The 26,599-nt window shown below is 42.1% G+C and overlaps 1 protein-coding gene across 2 annotated transcripts in view; it reads left to right on the top strand.

The window, feature by feature from the left end:
• Positions 1 to 2,737: 2,737 nt before the first annotated feature.
• ABCC2 (ATP binding cassette subfamily C member 2) overlaps positions 2,738 to 26,599 on the top strand; it is a 55,236-nt gene continuing 31,374 nt past the window's right edge. The window contains exons 1-11 of one of the 2 annotated variants that reach the window (XM_045568657.1): positions 2,738 to 2,910; positions 4,662 to 4,835; positions 13,221 to 13,346; positions 14,789 to 14,923; positions 15,128 to 15,235; positions 15,639 to 15,694; positions 17,346 to 17,580; positions 19,477 to 19,637; positions 20,395 to 20,572; positions 24,201 to 24,455; positions 25,561 to 25,626. In XM_045568657.1, the coding sequence (XP_045424613.1) occupies positions 2,878 to 2,910; positions 4,662 to 4,835; positions 13,221 to 13,346; positions 14,789 to 14,923; positions 15,128 to 15,235; positions 15,639 to 15,694; positions 17,346 to 17,580; positions 19,477 to 19,637; positions 20,395 to 20,572; positions 24,201 to 24,455; positions 25,561 to 25,626 (1,527 nt within the window). In that variant the 5' untranslated portion in view covers positions 2,738 to 2,877. The remainder of the gene's footprint in view (positions 2,911 to 4,661; positions 4,836 to 13,220; positions 13,347 to 14,788; positions 14,924 to 15,127; positions 15,236 to 15,638; positions 15,695 to 17,345; positions 17,581 to 19,476; positions 19,638 to 20,394; positions 20,573 to 24,200; positions 24,456 to 25,560; positions 25,627 to 26,599) is intronic. The other variant, XM_045568658.1, reaches the window with a different exon arrangement.

The following is a 26,599-nucleotide window of genomic DNA, read 5'->3' as shown; positions in this document are numbered from 1 at the left end:
TCTGCCCTCAGACCCAACACCAAACTTCTTGCTCTCCTTAGTGGAGACCTAGTCTGATTTAAATTCCTCTAAAGATACAGTCTTATAGGACAGATATCCTTTGGGCAAATCATGCAAAGGAGGTCAGACTGCTGCTGAGTGTACAACACATATGCCTTTCCTGGAAAAGAAATAAACCCTTCCTTTAGGTAGCCCAATACCCCCTCTCATGAGATGCGGAACAGGGAATTGAACCTGTAATAGACTCTCTCTTACAACAAGGAGTACTTGTCTTTATCACCTCTATAATATCCAACCTATAATATCCCAATTCTAGCAGTAAAAAAAAGAAGGAAAATTTGATTCAGATGGGAATAAAATCTATCAATTTGTACAGGATCTGAGAGTCATAAACTCCTTTGTAATCCCTCAACGCCCCGTGTGCCTAATCCTGCTGCTATCCTTACCTCAATTCCTACTGACGCAGGCTGGTTCACAGTAACTGATCTCTGCTCAGCTTTCTTTTCAGTTCCCTTGCACCCTTTCTCACATTGCTCTTTGCATTTACCTTCAGAGGGAGACAATTAACATGGACCCGAATACAAGGATACTATGGTATTCTTTGATATTCTCTCAAATCATCAAAGCTGAGTTAGACTGTATAACCTTTACCCAGGGATTCAGTCTTGTTCAATATACTGATGATCTTTCGCTCTGTCACCAGACTAAGCAGGGCGCCCTCTTAGACTCTTTCATTCTTTTAAAGGCTGTAGCTGAGAGAGGCCATAAGGCCTCCAAGTCTAAACTCCAGTGGGCACGGACAACTGTTACTTACTTAGGACATGAAATATCTCAGGCCACTCAAAAGCTCACCCGAAAATGCTTTTGAGTCAATCCTGTCCATCCCTCTTCCTCAAACTAAGAAGCAACTACGTAAATTTCTAGGAGCCCCTGGCTACTGCTGCCAATGGATGCCTAATTCAGCTGGTCTCACGAATTCATTATATTCCCTCCTCCTGGACAGTATTCAAGAGCCTATTCTCTGGCTCTCACAGGCATTAAACTCCTTTAAAGCCCTAAAATTAGCATTATCCACACCTCCTGCTCTGGGCTTACCTAATTTTGATAAACCTTTCTGGCTATATTGCCATGAAAATAGGGGGATTGCTGCTGGTACTGTAAGATAGCCCTTTTCCTCTCAGATCCGTCCTATAGCATATTTTTCATGCCAGTTGGATCCTGTGTCAGCCCACGCAGCAGCTGCCATCCTGATTGACAAAGCCAGCACCTTACATTAGGCTCCCCTGTTCACCTCCCTGTTCCCCAGGCTGTGTCTGCTCTCCTAAAGTTCATAAAACATAGCACCTCTCTACCGGATGACAGACCACCAATGAGCAAGCCTCCTTAACCAATCCCTCCATTATTATACATCATTGCAACACTTTGAACCCAGCTACCCTCCTACCTCTCCCCTGATGATGGAGACCCCCACTCCATTTCACATGATTGCCTTACAGCTATTGATATGGTTTCAAAGCCAAGAGAGGATCCCTCGCACATTCCTTTAGACAACCCGGACTTACTCCTCTTTTGTGACAGCTCTTGTAAACGGGATTTCAGAGGAAGTATAATAACTGGCTACGCTATAGTTTCCCCACTTGAAGCATATTCTCTGCCTGCTATAAAGTCAGCATAAGCTGCTGAACTTTATAGTTCTCACTAGAGCTTGCACACTGGCAAAAGGAAAAACTGCCAGAATTCACAGACTCCACATGTGCTTTTGGAGTCGGTCATGCAGTCAGCACAATTTGGAAATCCCATGATTTCTTAACTTCTGCTGGCACTTCTATTGCCAGTGGGCCTACAAGTGCTGCCCTATTACAAGCTATTCACCTTCCTTCTAAGATTGCTATTATTCATTGCCCAGCCCACACTAAGGAAATGGATACTGTATCCCTAGAAGAAGATAGAACAGACAGTGCTGCTAAATATGCAGCCAAAATGGCCCTCCCTATCCTTTTCTACTCAATTTATTACTCTGCTCTTATCCCTGTCTGATATTATTGATTATTAGGCTAATGCCCTCCAATCTGAAAAGGAAAGGTGGATACAAAATGGTGCTAAACAATTATCAAATGGATAATTCCATATGTATGTGGGCCAAATGGGATTGCCCGTGGCCCCTTTTCTTTTAACTTTTTGGTTTGCACTTAACTCCCATCAGATGGGACATATGTGCAAGGAATTAAAAAATAGTTGGTACCACCCTGGGGTCTACTAAATTTCTAACCAAATTATTTCCCAGTACACTATTTGAAAATCTCACCCAATCTCTAGAGGAAACCAGCACTCTCCAGGAAGCCCTCAAAGGCCCAGACTGTCCCTTGTGGCATTCCACATTGATTTTATAGATTTACCTCCAGCTTTAGGCTTTTCTCACTGTTTGGTTATTGTTTGCATGTTTAGTGGATGGACTGAATGCTGTCCAACTAGGTGTGCTGACACTGCCACAGTGGTAATGAAATTAGTAACTGAGATTATTCCTCATTTTGGTATTCCTTTATGGATTGCTCTCCTGATTTGTCAGCCAGCTCTGATGACATCTTTCATGCTTCCTGATAAAGGCTTGTGATATTTGGCAACTGGTGAGTCTACCTGGCCTTGGGGCTCTTTAGTCACGTGTATATCCACTGGGATGATATCAGATGTAACTAGGCAAAGTTAACTATTAAATTGTTGAGATGAAAGGTCAGGCGATCTGCTTTTAGTTGGAACATCAGGACGTCAGAATGGGAGATAACACATTGCTACTCATCTTCCACCTTCTTCACGGAAAAGAGTAGAGAAGAAACAACACAGTCATAGAAGAGTCTTCATTCCAGAAGTGCTCCAGGAATCATGCTGGAGAAGTTCTGCAACTCTACTTTTTGGGTGAGACATTATATTTATCTTAACTGTTGACTCTTCTCAGACTCAGAACAAGTGGTAGATTAGTAGAGAGGCCACCAACAAGAACCAGAAAAGTTAGATGTGCAGTTGGTCTAAGGCTCAGGCTTTTTCAGAAAGGGTAATTCATAGTATCTCCAGGGGATATAGTATCTGGGAAAGGTAATATAATTTATTCTCTAATACATATTTATTGTATCCCAAACGCTTTTCTTTGACTAGCTAGCTGCAAAATTGCCTTCTCTAAAGAGAAATAGGGGAAAAGCTTCTAATCTCATCAGTGTTAAGAAGGGAAATTGTTGTTGTATAGTTTATGGGGTAGGAGGAAGAGAAGGTCCATTACTGAGTCCTGTCGAGATATGTTGATGTTGAAATGATAGTGATGTGTTCTAGAAGAACTGGCAGCTAATGACATGGACTAGAAGTTGAGGCCAGGATGTAAATTTGGGCACCATGAGTATTGAGATAATTTTTGAACCACTAGCACTAGGCAATACTGTTTTTAGAGGAAAATGAATGGAAGAGGCACTACTTAGAGGGTGAACATGCATAGTATAGCATCATGGAGTCACAGACAGCAGAGAATTTCAAGAAAGAGGGCAATCAACAGTATCAAATGGTTGAGTGGAATAGAAAATGAGAAAGGACTTTGGATTTAGTGATTTTTAATGAGATGTTAGTGCAAAAGTGTCCTCTGCAAACTCCTAGCATCAGCATCAGAATCACATGGGATAATTAACATGTTTAAATATCTTAGGTAATTCTTCTGAATTCTGAAGTTTGATAATTTTATGTAGAGATAAAAGGAGCAGGAATGAGATAGCATAGCACGTGGGTAGCACATCATACGTGAGAAAGAACCTGGGCCCCCTGGCACATAAGGCCAGGGCATGTGTTCCACAGGAAGGTGAGGCTTGCCTGGCCCCAGTATCTTGACAGGCCATCTCTTGGGAATTCTTTCCAAGAATTATCTGACAAATTATCTTGGGCAGTGTATCGCAACCATTTCTTTAAAGAGTCTGTACAAATAGCCATACAAAATAGTTTAAAAATATTTATAGGAAGAGAGAAATCTACCCTCACGTGAAACTAAGATGTAAGAACTGGTATCCCGCCTCCCAGCAAGATACTTCCACTTACTGCAGAATGCAATGACTGGGGCAAAACTTGCTGGCAGTAAAGCCTTCTGTCTGACAGTGCCATTGTTACTGCTGTGCCGAAACTGCCCAGGCCGCTTTGGTTCTGATGTAAGCCCTCTGGGCCATAGGAAGCTAAAAGTCTAAGCATGACTAAGCATTTCTACCTGTCTGGTGCCTGCACATTTAAACATCTGCCAGGGAGTCCAATTGGTGATAGAAACTGGAACAAAAACAAATTTTTATATCCCAGGAAACTATTCTCCCCTTTGGATTAAAGAATAGTTCCTCTTCTTCCTACAATTTGGCAAATGCAGTGATGAGGTTTACTCAGAACAACTGGTACAGAAATTCACTTAGAACACAGGAAGACAAGTTTTCAGAAGTTGAGTTGGCCAGAAAAGTCACTAAATGCCATTAAATGATGAATCTGTATCAATGGGGTTGTATAGGAAAATACAGATAGTTAAAAGGGTAAGTAAGGCTGGGTATGGGTATGCAGCTAAGTTAAAATTGTTGGGAGCAGTGGGGTGTGCTGGGGGATGGTCTTCTGTCTTCAAAACTGCATGTATCCAACAATCTTTCCCTTTTGGTCCCCAGAATTCCTCATTCCTGGACAGCCAGGAGGCAGACCTGCCGCTTTGTTTTGAGCAAACCGTTCTGGTGTGGATCCCCTTGGGCTTCCTTTGGCTCCTGGCCCCTTGGCAGCTCCTCCATGTGTACAGATCCAGGACAAAGAGATCGGCTATAACCAAATTCTACCTTGCCAAACAGGTATTCCTTGGTGCACAACGGAGACATTTTCTTGGTGGTTAGTGTCCTCTTCCCTGTCTTTAACCAGCTTTCCCAAGGCCACTACGTCAGGCAGAGCCACGCGCTAGGTGTCCCTCTCTCCACCTACCCCGAGCTCAATGGCTCTTTGCCATATTTCTCAGTCAAAGTAGCTTTGATTTTTGCATAAGAATAGTGACTCTTAATTCTTGTGGATATTGGGCTCCCTGAACACAAATGATAAGTAATTGATCAGTCAAATTGTTATCTTTTCAGTATTTGAGAATTGAACACTGGATCGCCTGTCTTTAGGCTATTCTAATAAATCAGGAGACTAATTCAGTTGGCACCTACTCTGGGGTGAAAATGGACTATATAATGTATCTTCTGCACCCCTGAGGCAATCTAGCCATCACTTATCTTCTAAAACTTTGATCTGAAATAGGGTTGTCCAGAGAATTCCATGAGTCAGAAAGATAACCCACAGTGGAAGGAGGAAGGATGAGTGTGCACAGTGACAAGCCTGAGTCAGGAGATAATGAAAATGACATGGGGGGTGCGGAGTACAGGAGCGGCCCGGGAGGGGTGAGGAGGGGAGGAGCCCTCGGCCAGCTGTACTAACCCACTCAGAGAGGGGGCTTGTGGGAGCCCAAGACCCTCAGTCAAAGTTGTAAAGTTACCTCATAAAATCTATCATCTGCTTGTCTGTTCTGATCTTTAAATAGGTTTTTAGAAAGGTAGTAACAATGACCTCAGAGTGCCTAGAACCAAAGAGGGGAGGAAAGAGCTTGGCCAAAGGAAGTAGAATTCACTTTAACATTCTGAAGTGGGAGCTGGTGGTGGGTTTTGTCAGACTCTGGATAGGAAAAAGAACAGTCTCTGAGAGCTCAGGGCAGGATCACTGTCCCCCTTGTTGACCTGAGTCCCCACCACAGGACCTAGCATGCATGGATCAAGCGCTCAGGTTGAATTCAACATTTGTTGAATGTTGGTGTTAAATGCATTCCAGGAATATGGGCTGAATCAAGAGTCTGTTAGAGAGTTCAAGGGAGTTCAAGACCAGCCTGGGCAACATAGCAGAGACTCACCTTGTGTCTCTCTGTATAAAAAACAAAGTGTGTTGGACTCTGCACGTTGAACAACATGCTCAGTGCCCTTGGAAATGAGTCAGAGCTCGAGGTTAAAGTCAATCAAGGCAGGGCTGGAGCTTTCAAAAAGAGGCTGGGTGATGAGCAAACCCATATCCTGTCCTAACACAAGCTACTGGGTAATTTTTAAAAAATACTTTATTGAGATATAATTCACATACCATACAATTCTCCCATTTAAATACAATTCAGGGTTTTTTTTTAGTATATTCATAGATAGGTACAACCATCATCACAGTCAATTATAGAACATTTTCCTTCCCTCTAAAAGAAACTTTAACATCCCTATCTCCTCAACTCCTCTCGCCCTAAGCAACCACTAATCTCTGTCCTGTCTCTATTCTACACATTTCATATGAATGGACTCATACAATATGTGGTCTTTTTTGGTTGGTTTCTTTCACTTAGCATATTTTCAGGGTTTATCCACGGTATAGCATGTATCAGTACTTCATTCCTTTTTATGGCTAAATATTATTAATATTATTCCATTGTGGCTGAATATGCCACATTCTATTTAACTTTTATAAACACCGATCTCATTGAGGAAAATAAAAGCAACGTATCAGCTTCTTCTTCTTTTTTTCTGTAGTTAATAATTTACCCACCTTTACTCACATTCTCAGGAGTTCTATTCATATATTTCATTTTTTTGCCCAGGGCCAATAAGACCCTCTGACTCCTTTATTATTACTATTATTATCATTATCATTAGTAGTAGTAGTAGCAGCAGTAGCAAAATACATGGAGAAGAAGCCTGACGACTCACACAGAAATGTTAGCAATTTGTGGAAAAGGTGGTTGGAAGCTGTAGTTCTGAATACTTTTCCTTTATTCAGTAGTGCTTTGACACTTAGTGTAAAGAATTGCTCCAGTAAGCTCTTTATATTTGTTAGAAATAGAAAAAGACAGGATGCTGGGCACAGTGGTATGTGCCTGTAGTCCCAGCTACTTTGGAGGCTGAGGCAGGAGGATCATTTGAGGCCAGGAGTTCAAGACCTGGGCAACATAGTGAGACCATGTCTCTTCAAAACAAAACAAAACAAATTTAGCTAAAATTGAAACCTGGGAATCTATTTAAGAATTCCATTCCTTTCAAGGATGTGACTAGATTCTTTGTTGGTTTTGCAAATTTCTGGAGTTCTGATTCTTAGAGGCTTGCAGAAGTTGTTCCCAAGTGCCAGCAGTGACATACCTCCACCCCAGGATAGTGAAAGAGACACAAAGAGAACAATGTAGGAAAAGCAACTGGGCTGACTTGAAGGGTCCTTCCCACAAAGTCTTTCCTGCAGTCTAGGTTTCCAACTTCTTTAAAAACCTATACTCCTAATGCTGGGGCTCAGAAAATGATACACCAATATATGGTGCTTTGGCTCACTGAGTGCTCTGAACTAAAAGAGATTAAAAGGCCTCAGAAAATAGCCTTAAAACCAAGGTCTTGGCCAGGTGCAGTGGCTCACGCCTGTAATCCTAGCACTCTGGATGGCCGTGGCGGGAGCATGGCTTGAGGTCAGGAGTTCGAGACCACCCTGAGCAAGAGCAAGACCCCATCTCTACTAATAATAGAAAAATTAGCCGGGCATCATGGTGCACACCTGTAGTCCCAGCTACTCGGGAGGCTGAGGCAGGAGGATCACTTGAGCCCAGGAGTCTGAGGTTGCTGTGAGCTATGATGACACCACTGTACTCTACCTGGGGAGACAGAGTAAGACTCTGTCTCAAAAAAAAAAAAAAACAAGGTCTCTCTGACCTTCTCCTGTACATTTTCCCTCCCTCCCAAAGTGCTCCATTTACCATTTATAATTTATATGTTACTTTTTTGGCTCTCTTCTCTGAGAGTGACAGGCATGGATTAATTTCTTCTTAGAAATTTCAAAATAGTTGGTTTCTCTCTGCACTATTCATAAGCATTCAGGACATTTCATATGCATAGAATTGTACAATATGTGGCTTTAGTGTCTGACTTATTTCACTTAGCATAATGTTTTCAAGGTTTATCCGTCTTGCAGCATGAATCAGTACTTATTCCTTTTTTAAAAAATTATATTGTGGTAAAATACACATAACATGAAATTCACCATTTTAACCATTTTACAGGGTACAATTCAGTGGCATTAAGTACATTCATAATGTTGTACAATCATCGCCACTACCTAGTTCCAGCACTTTTTTGTTACCCTAAGAGGTTGTATTTACAAAGGATAAAGGGACCTGAGGCTTAGTAGCAATAAGCTGTTACCACTCTAGGCTTAAAGAAACAAGGATGGAGAGTGAATCTGGTGGGGCAGAGAGAAGATAACCGCACAGTGACCAGGGATGGCTACTGCAGGCTCCCCTTTCTCTGCTGCTTTTTTCCTTCCCTCCCTTCCTTCCTTCCTTCCTTCCTTCCCTCTCCCTCCTTCTCTCTTTCTCTCTTTCTCTCTTTCTTTTTTCTTTTCTTTACTTTTTTATTTTTTTTTTTGAGACAAGGTCTCACTCTGTCTGTCACCCAGGCTGGAGTGCAGTGGCATGATCATAGCTCATTGCAACCTCAAACTCTTGGGCTCAAGGGATCCTCCTGCCTCAGCCTTCTGAGTAGTTGGGACCACAGGTGTACATCATCACTGCCTGCAAATTTAAAATTTTTTTTTAGAGAGACAAGGCCTTGCTATGTTGCCCAGTCTGGTCTCAAACAATCCTCCTGCCTCAGCCTCCCAAAGTGCTGGGATGACAGGCATGAGCCACTGCACCCAGTGGACCACTGCATTTTCTCGTGTGTGTTTTGAGCCATGGTTTTCTCTGTTTTATCTGATAAGTTTGCTTTTTGTCATCTAAATTTTTATTCATCTGTCTACTGAGCTCACCTTTCTTCATGCATATTCTCAAGTGCCATTATGGATTTCTTTCTTTTTTTTTCTCAGAATATTATGGGGGTACAAATGTTTTGGTTACACAGATTGCTTTTGTACTGCTTGAGTCAGAGTTATAAGTGTGCCCATCACCCAGATAGCATCATTGTACCCATTAGGTTTGATTTCACCCATCCCCTCCTCCCTGTCCCCTGCTTGATTTCCATTGAGTTTTACTTCCATTTGTGCACAGGAATGGAAGTGCACATGGAGTGCTGATTTATTAGTTCTAATTTAATAGTGAGTACATGTAGTGTTTGTTTTTCCATTCCTGTGATACTTCACTTTGAAGAATGGACTCCAGTTCCATCCAGATTGTGACAAAAGATATTAGTTCATTTTTTTCTTATGGCTGGGTAGTATTCCATGATACACATATACCACATTTTATTATTCACTCATGAATTTATGGGCACTCGGGTTGATTCCACATCTTTGCAATTGTGAATTGTGCTGCAATAAACATTCGAGTGCGGGTGTCTTTTTGATAAAATGACTTATTTTCCTCTGGGTAAATACCCAGTGGCGGGATTGTTGGATCAAATGGTAGATCTACTTTTAGTTTTTTGAGGAATCTCCATATTGTTTTCCATAGAGGTTGTACTAATTTACAGTCTCATCAACAGTGTATAAGCATTTCTTTTTCTCTGCAACCATGCCAGAATCTGTTGTTTTTGGACTTTTTAATAAAGGCCATTCTGACTGGGGTAAGGTGATATCTCACTGTGGTTGTAATTTGCATTTCCCTGATGATTAGTAATACCAGGCATTTTTTCATATGTTTATTGGCCATTAGTCTATCTTCTTTTGAAAAGCTTCTGTTCATGTCTTTTGCCCACTTTTTAATGGGGTTGTTTGATTTTTTTTCTTGCAGATTTGCTTGAGTTCTTTGTGGATTCTGGTTATTAGCCCTTTATCAGATGTATAGCATGCAAATATTTTCTCCCATTCTAAAGGTTGTCTATTTTCTCTGTTGATTATTTCCTTGACTGTGCAGAAGCTTTTTAATTAACCAAGTCCCATTTATTTATTTTTGTTGTTACTGTGATTGCCATTGGGGTCCTCTTCATAAATTCTTTGCCTAGGCTGATATCTAGAAGAGCTTTTTAAACATTTTCTTCTAGAATTCTTATGGTTCCGTGTCTTAGATTTAAGTGTGTGATCCATCTTGAATTAATTTTTGTAAATGGTGAGAGATATAGATCCTGTTTCAATCTTCTACATATGGCTATCCAATTTTCCCAGCAATATTTATTAAATAGAGACTCTTTTCCCCAGTGTATATTACTGTCTGCTTTGTCAAAGATCAGACGGCAATGTGTGGATGGTTTTATATCTGGGTTCTCTGTTCTGTTCCATTGGTCCATGTCTCTGTTTTTGTGCTAACACCATGCTGTTTTATTTACAATAGCCTTGTAGTACAACTTGAAGTCTGGTAATGTGATGCCTCCAGATTTGTTCCTTTTGCTTAAGGCTGCTATGGCTATTCGGGCTCTTTTCTGGTTCCAAATGAAGCATAAAATTATTTTTTCTAAATCTGCCAAAAATGACATTGGTATTTTAATGGGGATTGCATTGAATCTGTAAATCACTTTGGGTAGTGTGGACATTTTAACAGTGTTGATTCTGCTGATCCATGAGTATGATATGTTTTTCCACTTGTTTATGTCATCTGCAATTTCCTTCCTCAGTTATTCATAGTTCTCTTTGCATAGATATTTCACCTCGTTGGTTAAATATATTCCTAGGTATTTTATTTTCTTTGTAGCTATTGTGAAAGATACTGTATCTTTGATTTGATTCTCAGCTTGACTGTTGTTGGTGTATAGGAATGCTACTGATTTGTGTCTATTAATTTTGTAACCTGAGACTTTGCTGAATTTATTTATCAATTCCAGGAGTCTTTTGGCAGACTCTTTGGGGTTTTCTAGATATAAGATCATATCATCAGCAAAGAGTGATAGTTTGACCTGCTCCTTCCCCATTTGGATATCCTTAATTTCCTTCTTTTGCCTGATTGCTCTGGCTAGGACTTCCGGCACTACGTTGAATAGAAGTGGTGACAGTGGACATCCTTGTCTTGTTCCAGTTCTGTGTGGGAATGCTTTCAATTTTTTCCCGTTCAGTAAGATGTTGGCTGTGGGTTTGTTATATATGGCTTTTATAATTTTGAGATATGGTCCATCTATGTCTACTTTGTTAAAGAGTTTTTTTAATCATAAAAGTGTACTGAATTTTATCTAATGCTTTTTCTGCACCTATTAAGATGATCATATGATCTTTGTTTTTGCTTCTGTTTATGTGGTGAATCCCATTTATGGAATTTTAAAATTGACAAGGAGGGGAAAAAATGACAGAGTTAAACTGTAAAAAAGGCTAAGGCTTTAAGACTTATGTATCTAGGTGGAAGATCTTAGAGAAAAATGATTTCCAGATGTAAAAGTATCAAAAAAGTGGGGATGAAGTGAGTCCCCTCCACAATAACAGGAGGCAACCAGCTCAATCCAGCAAAAGGTCTGCTTCTTTTTTTAAAATGATGCCATTGTTTGGGTATACCATAATTTATGTGCCTTATATGATAGGAATCTAGGTAGTTTCTAATCTTCTGCCACCATAAGTAATGCTGCAATAAGTAGCTTTGTACATATGAGTGTGCCTGTAGGACAAATTCCCAGAAATGAAATTACTGAGTTAAGGGTAAGTGAACTAAAAAAAAAATTTTTTTTTCTTTTTTTTTGGAGACGGAGTCTCACTCTGTTGCCCTGGCTGCTAGAGTGCCATGGCATCATCATAGATCACTGCAACCTCAAACTCCTGGGCTCAAGCAATCTTTCTGCCTCAGCCTCCCAAAGAGCTGGGGCTATAGGTATGAGCCACCACACCCAACCAGAGGTTTTTTAAAAAATTACTTTGCAGAAGTTCCTTATAAAGTTAACTGGTCCTTTTTGATATGATATGCTCAGTATACTTCTAATCAATTATATGAGTTTAATATACGTAAGCTTGTGGCAAGATCCCCTCCTTTTCTTTGGCTTGGGGAGTGCTCTGCTGGTTAATATTCCCTAGTCATACTCCAGGGTGGGTGCTTTAGCTCCAACTTACACTGTTTTACCTCCTAATTTACCTAAAGTTGAATGTACCTTACCACTTCTAAAGCTATTATGTTTTTTTCCAAAACCTGTAGTCTCTTGTGAGGAAAGCACCATGTAGTATATTATATACTTGAGAAAACTGCATTCCTGTCTTTGACTCTACTCCTTTATAAATAATAGCATTGTTCCTATAGTTAAAGGTGCATTCATCTCCTTCCTTGGCTGGTTTTCATTACAAAGGGCTCAATATCTCTGCATGAACCATTCTGGATCAATGAAACTTAAGAGAATGAGTAGGGGTAGATGGATGGGAACAAAAATGGATGAGGGGATGGGAGATGGTACTAGATAAAGACCTTCATTTTGGAGGCTAAGACACTGGTGTACCTCCTCAGTGACGGCAGTAATTTTCCCTCCTGATGGGTAGCGGGGTGGGCCTTTAGAAGAGTACAGTCTGTATCATGTCTTATGAGCTCATAGGACAAATATTGATTGGTTTTCTATGGGATAAAGACTGGGACAAATGGCCAAAGAAAGGGAGATTTAGGGACATATTAACTTTCTATTGCTGTGTAACAAATTACCCCCAAAATTAGCAGCTTAAAAAAAGAAACTTTTTTTTTTTTTTTTAATCTTACAGTTTCTGTGGATCAGGCATTCGGGAACAGCTTACCTGGGTTCTGTTTTAGGGTCTCTCATGAGGTTGCAGTTAATACATGCTGGCTGGGGCTACATCTGAGGATTTGACTGGGGCTAAAGGATCTGCTTCTGAGATGACTCTCTCACATGGCTGTTGCAGAAGGTCTCAGTACCTTACCAAGTGGACCTCTCCCTAAAGCTGGTAGCTTTCCCCAGAGTGAGTGATCTGAGAGAGAGAACAAAGAGAAATAACCTAGTTTTGGAAGTCACACACTGTCATTTCCACCATTTTCTATCCATTAGAAATGAGTCACTAAGTCCAGTCCACATTCAAGGGATGGGGAACTAAGCTCTACTTTTTGAAGGGAGGATTATCAAAAAATTTGTGAGTATATCTTAAAACATCACACTAAGCATTCCTCAAAAACCATTATTATGGCATACTTTTAACATTATTCCATTACTTGAACTATATGTATCCATTCACTCCAGAAATATTTATTAAGTGTGTTATCTGAATCACCAGATACCAGTTTTCTTACCCATCATTGGAAATCATTTTGTTCTAAGAGCCTTATAAAGAAAGATATCCTCCTAACAATGGTCTTTTTCCTTTCTCAGGTGTTCGTTGGGTTTCTTCTTATTCTAGCTGCCATAGAGCTAGCCCTTGTACTCATAGAAGACTCTGGACAAGGCACAGTCCCTGCTATTAGATATACCAACCCAAGCCTCTACCTAGGCACATGGGTAAGGCCTGCCACCACCTCCGCGCTATTTATCTTCTCTCTACCCATAGACATCTAGCTGAAATTTACTCTTGGGGATGAAATTAAGTACAATTTCACCTATCTTTTTTCACGGGACCTACAGTAAGGCAAAGCTGGGTTGTAATGGGGTGAAACAAAGTTTAGCTTTTCATTTTCTTTTGAACATTAATTTATAGTGTTTTCTCCCTAGGTTAAGTATTAGCTTTAATAAATAAGATATATGTCTTATGCTCTCATATCTTGTCATCAAAGGATCACAGGTGAGATCTAGATTTCTTGATGTAAACAGCTTTAAAATGCTATAAATACTATTTTTAAATTGATTGGTGACTCTAATCAATGGATCACTGAGTCTAGAGTTGTTTGTTTAAACTTGATATCAAAAACTGGTATCTCTCCTGCAGGCATGTTTTTTTTTTTTGTTGGGGGTGGGGTGCTGTATAGTGTTTAAAGAACAATTGAATTAGTTGCCATCGTTTTAAAAGAGGAATATGACACACAATTATTTGGATTTCCAAACTTTATTGAAAAATTAAAATGTCTGGCAACCATAAACCTACAATCCTGTGGGGCAATGTCACCTGGGCCTGCGTAGCAGTTGCCCTCTTTAGACCAAGTGCTCAGCACAGTCCCCTTGGCTCCCTTGCCCTGCCTTCACTCAATAACATGATCTGCCTGGCCTCTGTAGGCATTTTTATTTGCTACCACTGTTATAGAACAAAGAAAGGTCTAGAACCTAGACTCTAGGCAATGCCAAGCTGGATCTGGCTCACACAGAGCAATTGTGTATAAATCTTCCCAACCCTGCATTCCATGACATCATGTTGGTGTTTGAAACCTGTAGCAGTGGGAGTATTTACACCATGAAAATTGGTAAATGCTACAGATCAGAAAATGTGTTTCCCCCCCAGAATGTGTATTTACTAGCACAGAACTAGGTCTATGAAATCAACATTTAATTTATTATATCCAAGTGAGATGATACAAGGCAAGATTTGTTTGTATTTTAATTAATTGCTTGGTCTGATATTAGAAAATCAAGATACAGACACCTTTTACCTAATTTATCAGAACCTGCCTTCCCAACCTTACTACTGTAGTGCCTGAAATTAATTTCCTTGGATCTTGAAAAGGTTTTTCTAGTTCCCAAAGTAATTCCACTAAAATGCAGTTAGTCACCTTCTGCTTTCTGGCCTAACTTCCCACTCAAGTGTGGTGAACAGAGATAAGGCACTGAAAGAGGGAGCTGGATGGCACAGGGAGGGAATGTACAGTTAGCATTTGTGTGCTCCCTGCCTGGCCAGATTACTTACCATCTCCTCCTTCAGCCCTCCTTTCTTCCCATGTGCCCTGATATCCTTCTCCCCTCTGTCCTTAGTTAGTGACAATGTTCTTCAGGACTTCATGTGCATTTCTCTTTAGCTCCTGGTTTTGGTGATCCAACATAGCAGGCAATGGTGTGTACAGAAAAACGCTTGGTTCCTGTCCATATTCTGGATTCTCTCAATTCTCTGCAACACTTTCCAGTTTCAGACTCTGATCCGGACACTCTTACAGGTAAGGAGAAAGGAGTGGTGACATGAGGAGGTACCGCTGGGCAACTCTGAGTCAGAGTAAGTGGCATCAAGTACGCTAAGCTTCAGGATAGAGTTTGATCAGGGGGATTTGATGATAGGCTTTAAGCATAAGCATTGATATATATGAGCCATTTAAACTTAATTTGGACAAAAGTCTCATTTTCTCTGTTTTTTCCCCCCATAGGGTGACAATTCTAATCTGGCCTACTCCTGCCTGTTCTTTATCTCCTATGGATTCCAGATCCTGATCCTGATCTTTTCAGCATTTTCAGAAAAAAATGACTCATCAAATGTGAGATTCTAAATATGCCTGTCTCATATGTTACTTGGATGATATCTTAACAAATATAACTTTGAGATGTCTAGATTTCCTGGGAGGCTCCACAAGCCCAGAATAAGATAGTAGAGGCTGTTTTATGACATAAGGAAACAATGAGGAGATTATTAAATATTGACTTTTACTTTCACCTGCCAATCTTCAGCACAGGCAGTTAACTCATACATCTATGCCAGAAAATCTGGTTGTCATTCTACCAGTGACCTTAGGGTCTCCAAATAACCGTACATTGACCAACGGACTTAAGCCTCATATCTAGTTTCTAACGCATCATATCTTTAAAAATCAGTTTCTGATTTTAGAGCCCTGTAGAGTTCCTGTCTCCAACTGATGTACTTTAAATTTTTGTGTCTTTCAGAATCCATTGACCACGGCTTCATTTCTGAGTAGCATTACCTTCAGTTGGTATGACAGGTAGGAAATACCTAGGGTATGGGTTGTCGTGTCCCTATGCCTTCATTCTTCTGAAAGTGACAGAAATCTTAATTTTTAAAAATGCCTCCTGTGGCCTCCCTTTTCCTTCTACTTAGAGTCAGAGAGTATTAAAACTTACAGGTGAGGCCGGGTGCGGTAGCTCACGCCTGTAATCCTAGCACTCTGGGAGGCCGAGGCGGGAGGATTGCTCGAGGTCAGGAGTTCGAGACCAGCCTAAGCAAGAGCGAGACCCCGTCTCTACTAAAAATAGAAAGAAATTATCTGGCCAACTAAAAATATATAGAAAAAATTAGCCGGGCATGGTGGCGCATACCTGTAGTCCCAGCTACTCGGGAGGCTGAGGCAGTAGGATCGCTTGAGCCCAGTAGTTTAAGGTTGCTGTGAGCTAGGCTGATGCCACGGCACTCACTCTAGCCCGGGCAACGAAGTGAAACTCTGTCTCAAAAAAAAATAATAATAAAATAAAAATAAATAAAAAACAAAAAACTTACAGGTGAATTTAATTCAGCCCCTCCACTGGGCATATTGGGACGCTGAGGAGAGGATGGAGGGGGATTTGTTTTTGGCAGCCTGGGGGTTGCCCAGGGGAAGAGCAAGGAGGTGGCAGGACAGGAAAGGGGGAATTTGGAGGCAGGCAGTCAGGCACAGATTTGGAGGGTAAAGGATGAATAACTGGCCTGAGCTACCTGAGGATCTGGAGCAAGCATCCTTGGCCTTCATAGTGAAGGCCATGAACCCATTTAGCAGGCTGGGGAAGCCCATAAATCCCTTCTCGGAGGGATTAATTAAACACATGAAATAAAAGACATAGAGTTATAAAGAAAACCAAATACAAGAAAATATATTTATCAAAATATTTTAAAAACATTAGTCGGGCATGGTGGTGGCAGGTGCCTATAGTCCCAGCTGCTGGGGAGGCTGAGGCAGGAGGATCACCTGAGCCCAGTTTGAGGCTGCTGTGAGCTATGATGATATCACTGCACCCTAGCCTGGGCAACAGAATGAGACCCTGTCTAAAAAAAAAACTTTTTTAAACAAATTTGTGGTCTAGTAATACATGTACTTCTTTATTAATGCATTAAATAACAAAATGTGGTGATGACTCTAATTATGACCATAATTTCAAAGTAGTGATGAGCATAAGTGAGCCATGAAAACCTCTGGGATTTCTAAAGGCTAGATTAGAATAGAATAGAAGCTATTACAAATAAAGATATAACTTATTTTCCATCCACATTCTCAAACCCCAGTTTGAGGAGCCCTGATCTAGACAGTCTGGAGGCAGCCACAGGGTCTGCTCCATTTCCTAAGGGCATTAGGGAGATGCCAGAGTGGCAGAGGCAGCCAGTATTTGAGGAGGAGGGAGCAGGGCAGGGAGATGCTCTTTTGGCTCTTCCTTCAGCAGTGCCCCTCCCCTTCCCCTTCTCTTGTCTTTGAACACATTCTGTGACCCCCACCTCTTCCTTTTTCTTCTCTCCCCACTCCTCTGTCAAGTTCAAAGGGCCAGGGGATGAGGATAGTGGGGCAAGAGAGAAGTCCCATCCTTCTGTCCCTCCATCCCAGAACCAGGAGGCAGGTTCTGATACAGGCGGCCTGGAGGGTCTCAGCCTGTGGGTCTCTCTCGTTCCAGCATTGTTCTGAAGGGTTACAGGCAACCTCTGACACTCAACGATGTCTGGGAAGTTGATGAAGAGATCAAAACCAAGTCATTATTGAGCAAGTTTGAACCGCACATGGCGAGAGAGCTGCAGAAAGCCAAGCGGGCATTCCAGAGACGGCAGCAGAAGAACTCCCAGCAGAACTCAGGAGCCAGGCTGCATGGCTTGAACAAGAACCAGAGTCAAAGCCAAGACGTCCTTGTCCTGGTAACTATTCCCTGAGTGTCTGAGTGAGCGTGCTGTGTATCTCAGGCAAGAGGACATCAGTGTTGTGGCGATTCTGTTCTTACATTTTCATAGCACTTCATATTTTTGGGTACATTTTATACTATTAGTGGTATTTACAATACTAAGAATACTCAGTGATGGATACATGAGGGTATGATGTACTATTCTTTCTCCTTTGGGGTATATTTGAAATTTTCCATAATAAAATGGTTTTTTAAAAAATAATAGCACTATTAGAATTTGCAACTTGGTGGGGGTTGGCATTAGCAGCCAGTTTCTCAATTTGTTCACTTGAAAATATTTACTGAGCACAAATGTGTGTTAGTGACCACTCTGGGCACTGAAAGGGTGCCCATCTTTAGAGCACTAGGAAATATACAATAAGCCCATACATATGTCACTCTTTGAGAGCAATAAGCACCATTGGGAAAATAAGACACATCAGTGTATTTGGAGTGAAGCGCTACTCTAGGCAGGGTAAAGGGAGGCTCCTCAGAGGAGGTGACGTTTGAACAGACACCAAGTGATGAGAACCGTCCATCTGCGGGACAATCACAAGGAAGCATACTCCAGCCAGAGGGGGTGGGAGTGCGAGGCTGAGGCAGGAGCACGTTTGGCTCATTCAGGGAACAGGAGGAAGATCCAGGAGCATCTAGAGAAAAGCTGGGCAGGGGGTGAGATAAGCCCAGGAAGGGGGACAGGGACTGAGCTGTGTAGACCCTTGTGGGCCATAATAAGGAATCTGGACTTTGAAGTCTGATGGAAAGCCGGTGGAAGGTTTTAAACAGAGGAGTAATGTGATTGGATTTATGTTTTTAAAGCTTACGTGGGCCACTGTGTGGAAATGGATCTCTGTGGGGCAGGGGTGGGACCTGGAAGAAAGGCCGGGGGATCGTCCAGGCCAGAGAGGCTGAGTGGATGGGACCTCGGTGAAAGAGACTCTGAGAGGTTATCCCTGGTAGAAAACCCTGGAAACCAAGGCTGAGGAGCAGGGCATGGTGAGAATGCAGGGCATGGTGAGACGCCGAGGGTTTATCACAGAGGCCCAAACAGAACAAAGAGGCTGGTGACTGAGTCGCCCTGGTGTGAGTTCCCTATTGCGCATAACAAAGTGCCGCAGACTGGATAGCTTAAAACACAGAACTGCACTGTCTCACAGCTCAGGAGGCCAAAGTCTGAAATCAAGATGTCAGCAGGGCCTCGCTCCCTATGAAACCTGCAGGGGAGACTCCTTCTTTGCCTCTCTTCCACCTTTGGGTTTTGCCAGCCGTCCTCGGTGGTCCTTAACTTGTAGCTGCATCACTCTGATCTCTGTCTCTGTCATCACTTGGCCGTCTTCCCACTGTGTCTGCCTCTTCTCTTCTCAGAAGGCCACTAGTCATATTGGATTAGGGTCCACCCCGATGGCCTCATCCTAACGTGATTACATCTGCAAAGACCCTATTTCCAAATAAGGGTTCATGTTAAGGTACTGGGGGTTAGGACTTCAACATATCTTTTGGGGGGACACAATTCAACCCATAACGTGTCACAACAACCACAGACAAGAAAAGAACAGAAAGAGCCTCTCGCCCTCAGGATCACCCACAGGCCCCCACTTGGAGTTCCTTCTCTGTTTCCACGTGGGATTTTTACCAGGGCAGTTGCCTGGTTTTCTAAACCAAAATAGGTTAAGGTATCCAATTAGGAGGGGGAGAGAGGAACAGTGAAGCCTGGTAGAAAGAGTGGAAACAACTGGGCAATGAGGAGAAGATAAAAACCGGTATAAGGAAGCCAACAGAGCTCACAGACTGAACACACTGGAGCTGTTGGGGCCAGAACAAAGTCTCACACTGCATGACTCTGTGGACAACTGTTGTTTGGTTTTGAATGTAGGAAGAAGCTAAAAAGAAAAAGAAGTCTGGGACCACAACAGATGGTCCGAAGTCCTGGTTGGTCAAGGCCCTCTTCAGAACTTTCTACATCGTGCTCCTGAAGTCAATCCTACTGAAGCTAGTGCATGACATCATACTATTTCTGAATCCTCAGCTGCTGAAGTGAGTCCCCAGGGCCTTCGGTTGTCCTTTCAGGGCTGCCTCTGCCACCTTCCTTTTTGCTCCTCATGTATGCAGGCAGGAGCTTTTATTAAATTCCCATTTTAAAAAATGCTCGTAATTTTCTTTCACCTCATGGCATTGAATTCATGAAGAGCACAGGCAGTTTTCAAGATCTAAGATAATATATCCTTTAGCCGCTCTCTTTCCCACGTCCCTCTCTTCAAGGGACCAGGTACTTGTTAAACAGAACTGCTCTGGGTGGAGCCATGTCCAAGAAGTGAGCACACACCCCAGGAGAGTGACTAATGTCCCCTCTCCACAGTCACAGCCTTCTGTGGAAGGGTCATGTTAATCATGACGTGATCTGCTGTGGTCTGTGGAATGATCCACCTGCTCACTTATGCTTTTCAGGCTGGTTTTGTCCAGAAATGAATCAGTTTGTCCCACACAGCCTCTTTTACCAGGGAGTAGGGGAAGACAGGGCCAAAGCATTGCAGTGGCAGCCAAGTGGAGCATTTGTTTCATTATCCAATTCTCACAGCCGTTGGTTAGCAACCCTAAGCTGTTGCTGCATGTCTCCAAGTGAAAGCAAGACCACTGGCAAGACTGTGGAGCTTAGGTCTTCCAACAGTGTTGGACAATTCTGGCCACTTTTGTTCACCTCCACTGTTAGGGTAGAGTAGCCAGCTGTGCACAAGGAGAGGGAGGAGTCCTTGGAGGCTTCCTGGGTATAACTTACTTGGTTTTGCTCTGGCAGATTGGTCATCTCCTTCGCAAGTGACCGTGACGCATATGTGTGGACTGGATATGTCTATGCAATCCTCTTATTTGTTGTGGCTCTCCTTCAGTCTCTCTGCCTTCAGAATTATTTTCATTTCTGCTTTGAGCTGGGTGTTAACATACGGACAACCATCATAGCATCTGTATATAAGAAGGTAAGTAGAATATGTCAGGTATCACCAACAAAATCTCCTTAGTCAACATGAACATTTATTTCAAGATTGAGAAAAATTTGATGAAAATTACAACTAGTCTCAACACTTAATTTTCGCTAGCCTTACAGCCTCCTCTAAGTGTTTCTTTGGAAATTAAAATGTGAAAAGTGTCTTTACAGACATACAGTATGAGAGGCTGAGGAGGGAGAAGTACACCCCAGGGAGAAGCTGGCAAGCTCCTCTGATGCTCAGGGTCTGCCTTTCAGCCTTGACAACTTGGATATCCATTCATCTCTTCCTGCCTCTGTTGACCAGGTGAAAATGCCTTGAGAAAGAATGTAAAGTCAGAAAAAAAAAACCACCAACATTTAGCCCAAATACTTTATGAAACCCAGCTCAGAGAGCTGGTGTATACATCTCAAATTACAATTTTGCCAGGGCTCCATCTCCTCAGACCAGCTTTTTCCTAGCAACTTATTTTTCTAATCTTTAACAGCTACCCAAACCCTCCTCTGCCTGACTTCTTTTTTTGATTTATAAATACATTCATTCTGATTACTGAGTTCTGCTGATGTGGGAGATTTTCCATTTCCTTAAGATGATTTTGCTCATCTTCCCTCTGATATATTGTGTTCTTGTTTTTGTTTGAGACAGGCTCTGTCACCCCAGCTAGAGTGCAGTTCATAGCTCACTGCAACCTCAAATTCCTGGGCTCAAGCTATACTCCTGCAACAGCCTCCCAAGTAGCTGGAACTACAGGCATGCATCACCATGCCTAGCTAATTTTTCTATTTTTGTAGAGATGGGGTCTCACTATGTTGCCCAGACTACTCTCAAGCTCCTGGGCTCAAGTGATCCTCCTGCCTCAGCCCCCAAAGTGCTGGGATTATAGGTGTGAACCACCGCACCTGGACTTGTTATATTGTTTTTAAGGTTTAACTTTCTCAGGGCAACTCTATTTTCCTTGTGTCCCTAATGCCGAAATAAAGTCTCATTGTGTCCTTTAAGAAATGAAAATACAGTAGTTATAATCGGTGACTACAAGCTTGAGAGGAAGCTTCATACATGAGGAGATAGGACTTTTCATGGGTCAGAACATCAGTTGCCTTTCTTCCTCTTTTTCTTCCATTCACTGGAAAGTTCTATCATAGTGCCTTCCCTATTATAGTTCCTACTTTTCTCCTTTGCTTTCCACTCTTGAAATACTAATGTATCTTTGTATTCCTTGAGTAGATGTTGACTTATCAAGAGACACTGGCAGGTAATCCAAGTGTCTTTAGATTAGAAGTCTGGTGAAGTCTTTTGAAGTCTCAGATATACCCACACTGGAATTTGTCTTCCTCAAAATTGATTATTTTGATCTCCTTATTCCTTCTGGAGATATCGGATTTCTGCTAGTTACAGTTACAATCAATAAGGAGATTTGTAAAATAAAGCCCTTAATGATACTTTTATTCAAATATATATTGCTATTAAGAGTGAAAGAGGCCATGCGACGTGGCTCACGCCTGTAATCCTAGCCCTCTGGGAGGCCGAGGCGGGTGGATCACTTGAGGTCAGGAGTTCGAGACCAGCCTGAGTGAGACCCCGTCTCTACTAAAAATAGAAATAAATTATCTGGACAACTAAAAATATATATAGAAAAAATTAGCCGGGCATAGTGGCGCATGCCTGTAGTCCCAGCTACTCGGGAGGCTGAGGCAGTAGGATCGCTTAAGCCCAGGAGTTTGAGGTTGCTGTGAGCTGGGCTGACGCCACAGCACTCACTCTAGCCTGGGCAACAAAGTGAGACTCTGTCTCAAAAAAAAAAAAAAAAAAAAGAGTGAAAGAAAATTACAAATGTCATATGTTTAAACAATGCTTCACTGTTTATGAAACATTTTTTACATTCATTATCAATTCATAGCCCTGTGAAATAAATACATTATCCCTTTTTTATAACGAAAAAGAAGTCTTAGATAATTCCAATGCCTACAATCACATAGCCAGGACTTGCCCCCAGACAAGAGGTATTGGGACTAAATCAATGACCTTTCTACATAATTGAAATTTATTGAAAAAAGAAATGCATAGTAATTACCTTGAAGGGTAATTAGATATTGTTGGGGTGGTTTTTTTGTTTGTTTCTTTGTTTGTTTTTCTGTACCAAAGGGGAGGCATAGCAGTAGGTTGATTCCTCTAGAACCTTGGTGGCCAAACATTTCAGAAAATTTTCTTCTTTTTACTGTATAACCAAGAATCGTGGTATGTTCCAAAGAATGTATTGATGGATTAAGATGACAGTAGAACTTCTAGGAGGAGGATTAAGTTAGGTATCTAGGCCACTTGTAGTCCATACACTGTCTTTGTGGAAATTAGAAGGCAGATCCCCTTGTCTGGGAAGATGTAGGCCACACCAGATGGTGCCTTGGTGAGCATAATATAAGCTGGTTTCAGTCTTCTAGAGCATTTGTGCAAGGCATTGTTGTAAGTGACCGATCTGTGGGTATCAGCCTTCTGATCTCCCTAACATGAGAACAGGAAGCCCATACTACAAGACCAGGCGTCTGCAAAATCCTGACAACAGATAAATCATTTTGCTCAAATGTATGAACTGTGAAGTTTTCCTCTCCATTCTAAAATCTCTGTGCTTCTTGGGAATGTTTGGTACCTCCTCATAAGAGTATGATTCCAAATAACATTGCCACATCAAAAGTCTCCAAGGTCAAAATCAATACATTTTCCCTCTCTCCCTCCATCCCTCCTTTTCTTCCATTCTTCAGTATTTGATTCTCTGTGTGCCCACATAATACAATAGTGAAACTGGCTGAGTGTGGTGGTTCACACCTATGATCCTAGCACTTTGGGAGGCCAAGGTGGGAGGATTGTTTGAGGTCAGGAATTTGAGACCAGCCTGAGCAACAGTGAGACCCCATCCCTACAAAAAATAGAAAAATTAGCTGGGCATGATGGTGCATGCCTGTAGTCTCAGCTGTTTGGGAGACTGAGGCAGGAGGATTGCTTGAGCCCAGGAGTTGGAGATTGCAGTGAGCTATGATGATGCCACTGCACTCTAGCCCAGGCAACATAGCAAGACTCTGTCTCAGAAAAAAGAAACAACAAAAAACAAACAAACAAAAAAAAAAACCCTGAAAAAAACAAAGATAAAAGAAAAAACATATAGTAGTGAAGTAGGCAGATGTAGCACTTGTCCTCAGAGTTCACATCAGGTGCAGAAATAGACAGACAAAATAATTATGGTTTATTTTGGTGAATGTAATGACAGAGGTAAGCACGGGATATTACGAGAGTGCACAGGAGGAGCATCTAACCCCAACTTGGGAGTCAGTGTAGTTTTCTCAGAAGAAGTTCCATCTCAGCTGACACCAAAGGAAAAACAGGAGTCTTCTGGGCAAAGAAGTGTGTGGATGGGTAGGGTTGGAGGACGGTGGGAATAGGAGGAAAGAGTGGTCAAGAATAAGAGAACACTGTGTGTAAGATTTGGAGGCAGGAAGTCACAGTCCTGTGGAGAAGTTGTGTCCGGATGGAGCCCATCCTTCCCTTATGTTCTCATCTCTTGAGTTTCCCCTTCTGCTCCTTAGTGTCCTTGGCACTGTCTGTGAGTCCTAATTCCAATCTTTACCTTTAGGCGCTGACCCTATCCAACTTGGCCAGGAAGCAGTATACCATTGGAGAGACAGTGAACCTGATGTCTGTGGATGCCCAGAAGCTCATGGACGTGACAAATTTCATCCACATGGTGTGGTCAAGTCTTCTACAGATTGTCTTATCCATCTACTTCCTATGGGCAGAGTTGGGACCCTCAGTTTTAGCAGGTGTTGCAGTGATGGTGCTCCTAATCCCAGTTAATGGGATACTGACTACCAAGAACAGGAATATTCAGGTAAAGAAACAGAGTCACCTGGGGAATATATGCCCTCTTTAAAATCTAAACTCTTTTGCTTACTCTGCTGTAATTCTTGGTGGGAGTTTGGGCAGGGCAAAGCTGGTGGAAGACTTTCCACCATCTCAGATGTACTTGCCTTTCCCTACCCCTTTTTATCTTCTGACCACTTTTAGAGTTTATATACCCTCCTCTGCATCCATGTTAGAGGAAAGAGACTGGAGAGGGAAGGGATACCCTGGAGACCCTGCACATCTTTCTTCCATCCTGCTCGGCCAGGCTGCCCGGAGAACAGTGAATTTTGACCCTGCTTCTCCATCATAGCAATGCAAACCAACCACACAGAGCAGTCACATGAGTGACCCAGACTTTAAGCCCGAGTCCTGGCAATCACCCTGCCACCACCAGCTGGGAGAGCTCCACGTGGACGGGCCTCAGGCCTGCCAGAGTCATAGGTTGTGTGGGTGAAGTTGCTGGTGTGTGTAACCTATTCATTCATTTGTTTTGTATTCATTTAGTTACAAAGAATTGTTTTAAAAATATCCATTGCATGTCTTACTTGTATGACAACATAGCAGTAAATTGGCCAATGTTCCTGCTCTCATGGATCTTACATTCTACTTAGGGGAGGGGTGGAGAGACAGGCAATAAACAAAGAAGAAAAACAGAGCATAATAAGTACTACTCTGAGAATTAAATGGGGCGATGTGATAGCAAGGAGTGGGTGGTTATTGTCGACAAGGAGGTCAAGGAAGGGCTCTGTGCAGAGGGGATGTTTAAGCTGAGCGCGGGATGACACAAGCCTGACTATGAAGGAGAAATCCTTGGGAAGAGCAGGGGAAGGACAGCCTGGGAAGAGAGTAGGTCAGGCAAAGGCCTTGGGGCAGAAGCAAGGTTGGCGTGTTCAAGGATGGGACAGAAGACAGGTGTGGCAGGAGCAGAGTGGGCAACGAGGAGGGTGGAGAGAGATGAAAGCCAGCACCGGGCACCTCAAGTTCTTACTAAGTGTCAGCCACAAGTACCACCGAGGCCTGGCGTCTGCTGCAAACCTGGACCCTCTCTTGTGGAAGTGTGTCTTGATTTTGTTTTGCTCTTTTCCTGGCAGGTAAAAAATATGAAGAATAAAGACAAACGTTTAAAGATCATGAATGAGATTCTCAGTGGAATCAAGGTGAGAAGCTGAGCGTAGGTGGCCCCTGTGTGCAATGACAGAAGTGGCAGATTTCTCGGCCTTAGCGAGCGCTGGACGAAGTCATGAATTCCTGCTTCTGGGCCTCTTGTGTCTCACAGGACTCCTGCTTCATCTTCTACTCCCCCTCCCAGGCCCTCTTTTGAACCTTGATTTCTATTTATTTACCCTAAGTGCAGGGTTTTTGGGGTTTTTTACATTTTACAGTAGAAATTTTTAACCATACACAAAAGTAGAGAGAATGATAGAACGAACCCCTGTGGACTTATCACCCAGCTCCAGCAATTATCAGCATGACCTAACTAGTTTCATCTATAAACCCTCTTCCCACTTCACACTTGGTAGAGTATTTTAAAGCAAATTGCAGATATCCTGTCATTTCATTCATAAATACTTTGTATGTATCTCTAAAAGAAGAACTTCTTTTATTAATATAACCACAATATCATTATCACACCTAAAAACAATTAACAATCATTCTTTGATAACATCAAATTTCCCCAGTTGCCTTATACGTGCCTTTTTTGTTTTTACCATTGGTTAGTTTAAATAAGGACCCCCAAAACTGTCCATGCATGGCATTTAGTTGATAGTGTTTTTAATCTATCCCTACATCTCTCTCTCAGTCATATCGAAGAAACCAGGTTTTCTTGTTTCCTGTATTTTCTTGTAAGTTGATAGTTAGATCTAAAGGCTTGATTATATTTACATTTGGGTTTTTTAGGTGGGGGAGGGGCACAAGGTAACTTTCAGATGGTGCTGTGTGCTTCCAGTCAGCAGCGATGATGACTATTCAGTGGGTCTGGGTGTTCTCAGCCTCATTTTCCCTTGTAAAGTTTCCTGCCATTCTTTCACCTATGCTTTAACTGTGGACATGAGACTAGCAACAAAGAGATGATGGAGGGTGGTAGGCTAGCGAGCGAAGCTTCATCTGTGTTTACAGCCTTACAGCCAC

Source organism: Lemur catta, chromosome 14 (genome assembly GCF_020740605.2).
Source record: "Lemur catta isolate mLemCat1 chromosome 14, mLemCat1.pri, whole genome shotgun sequence".
NCBI classification, from domain to species: domain Eukaryota; kingdom Metazoa; phylum Chordata; class Mammalia; order Primates; family Lemuridae; genus Lemur; species Lemur catta.
The sequence above is the reverse complement of the archived record's forward strand: the minus strand, read 5'-3'. Positions and strand labels throughout refer to the sequence as shown.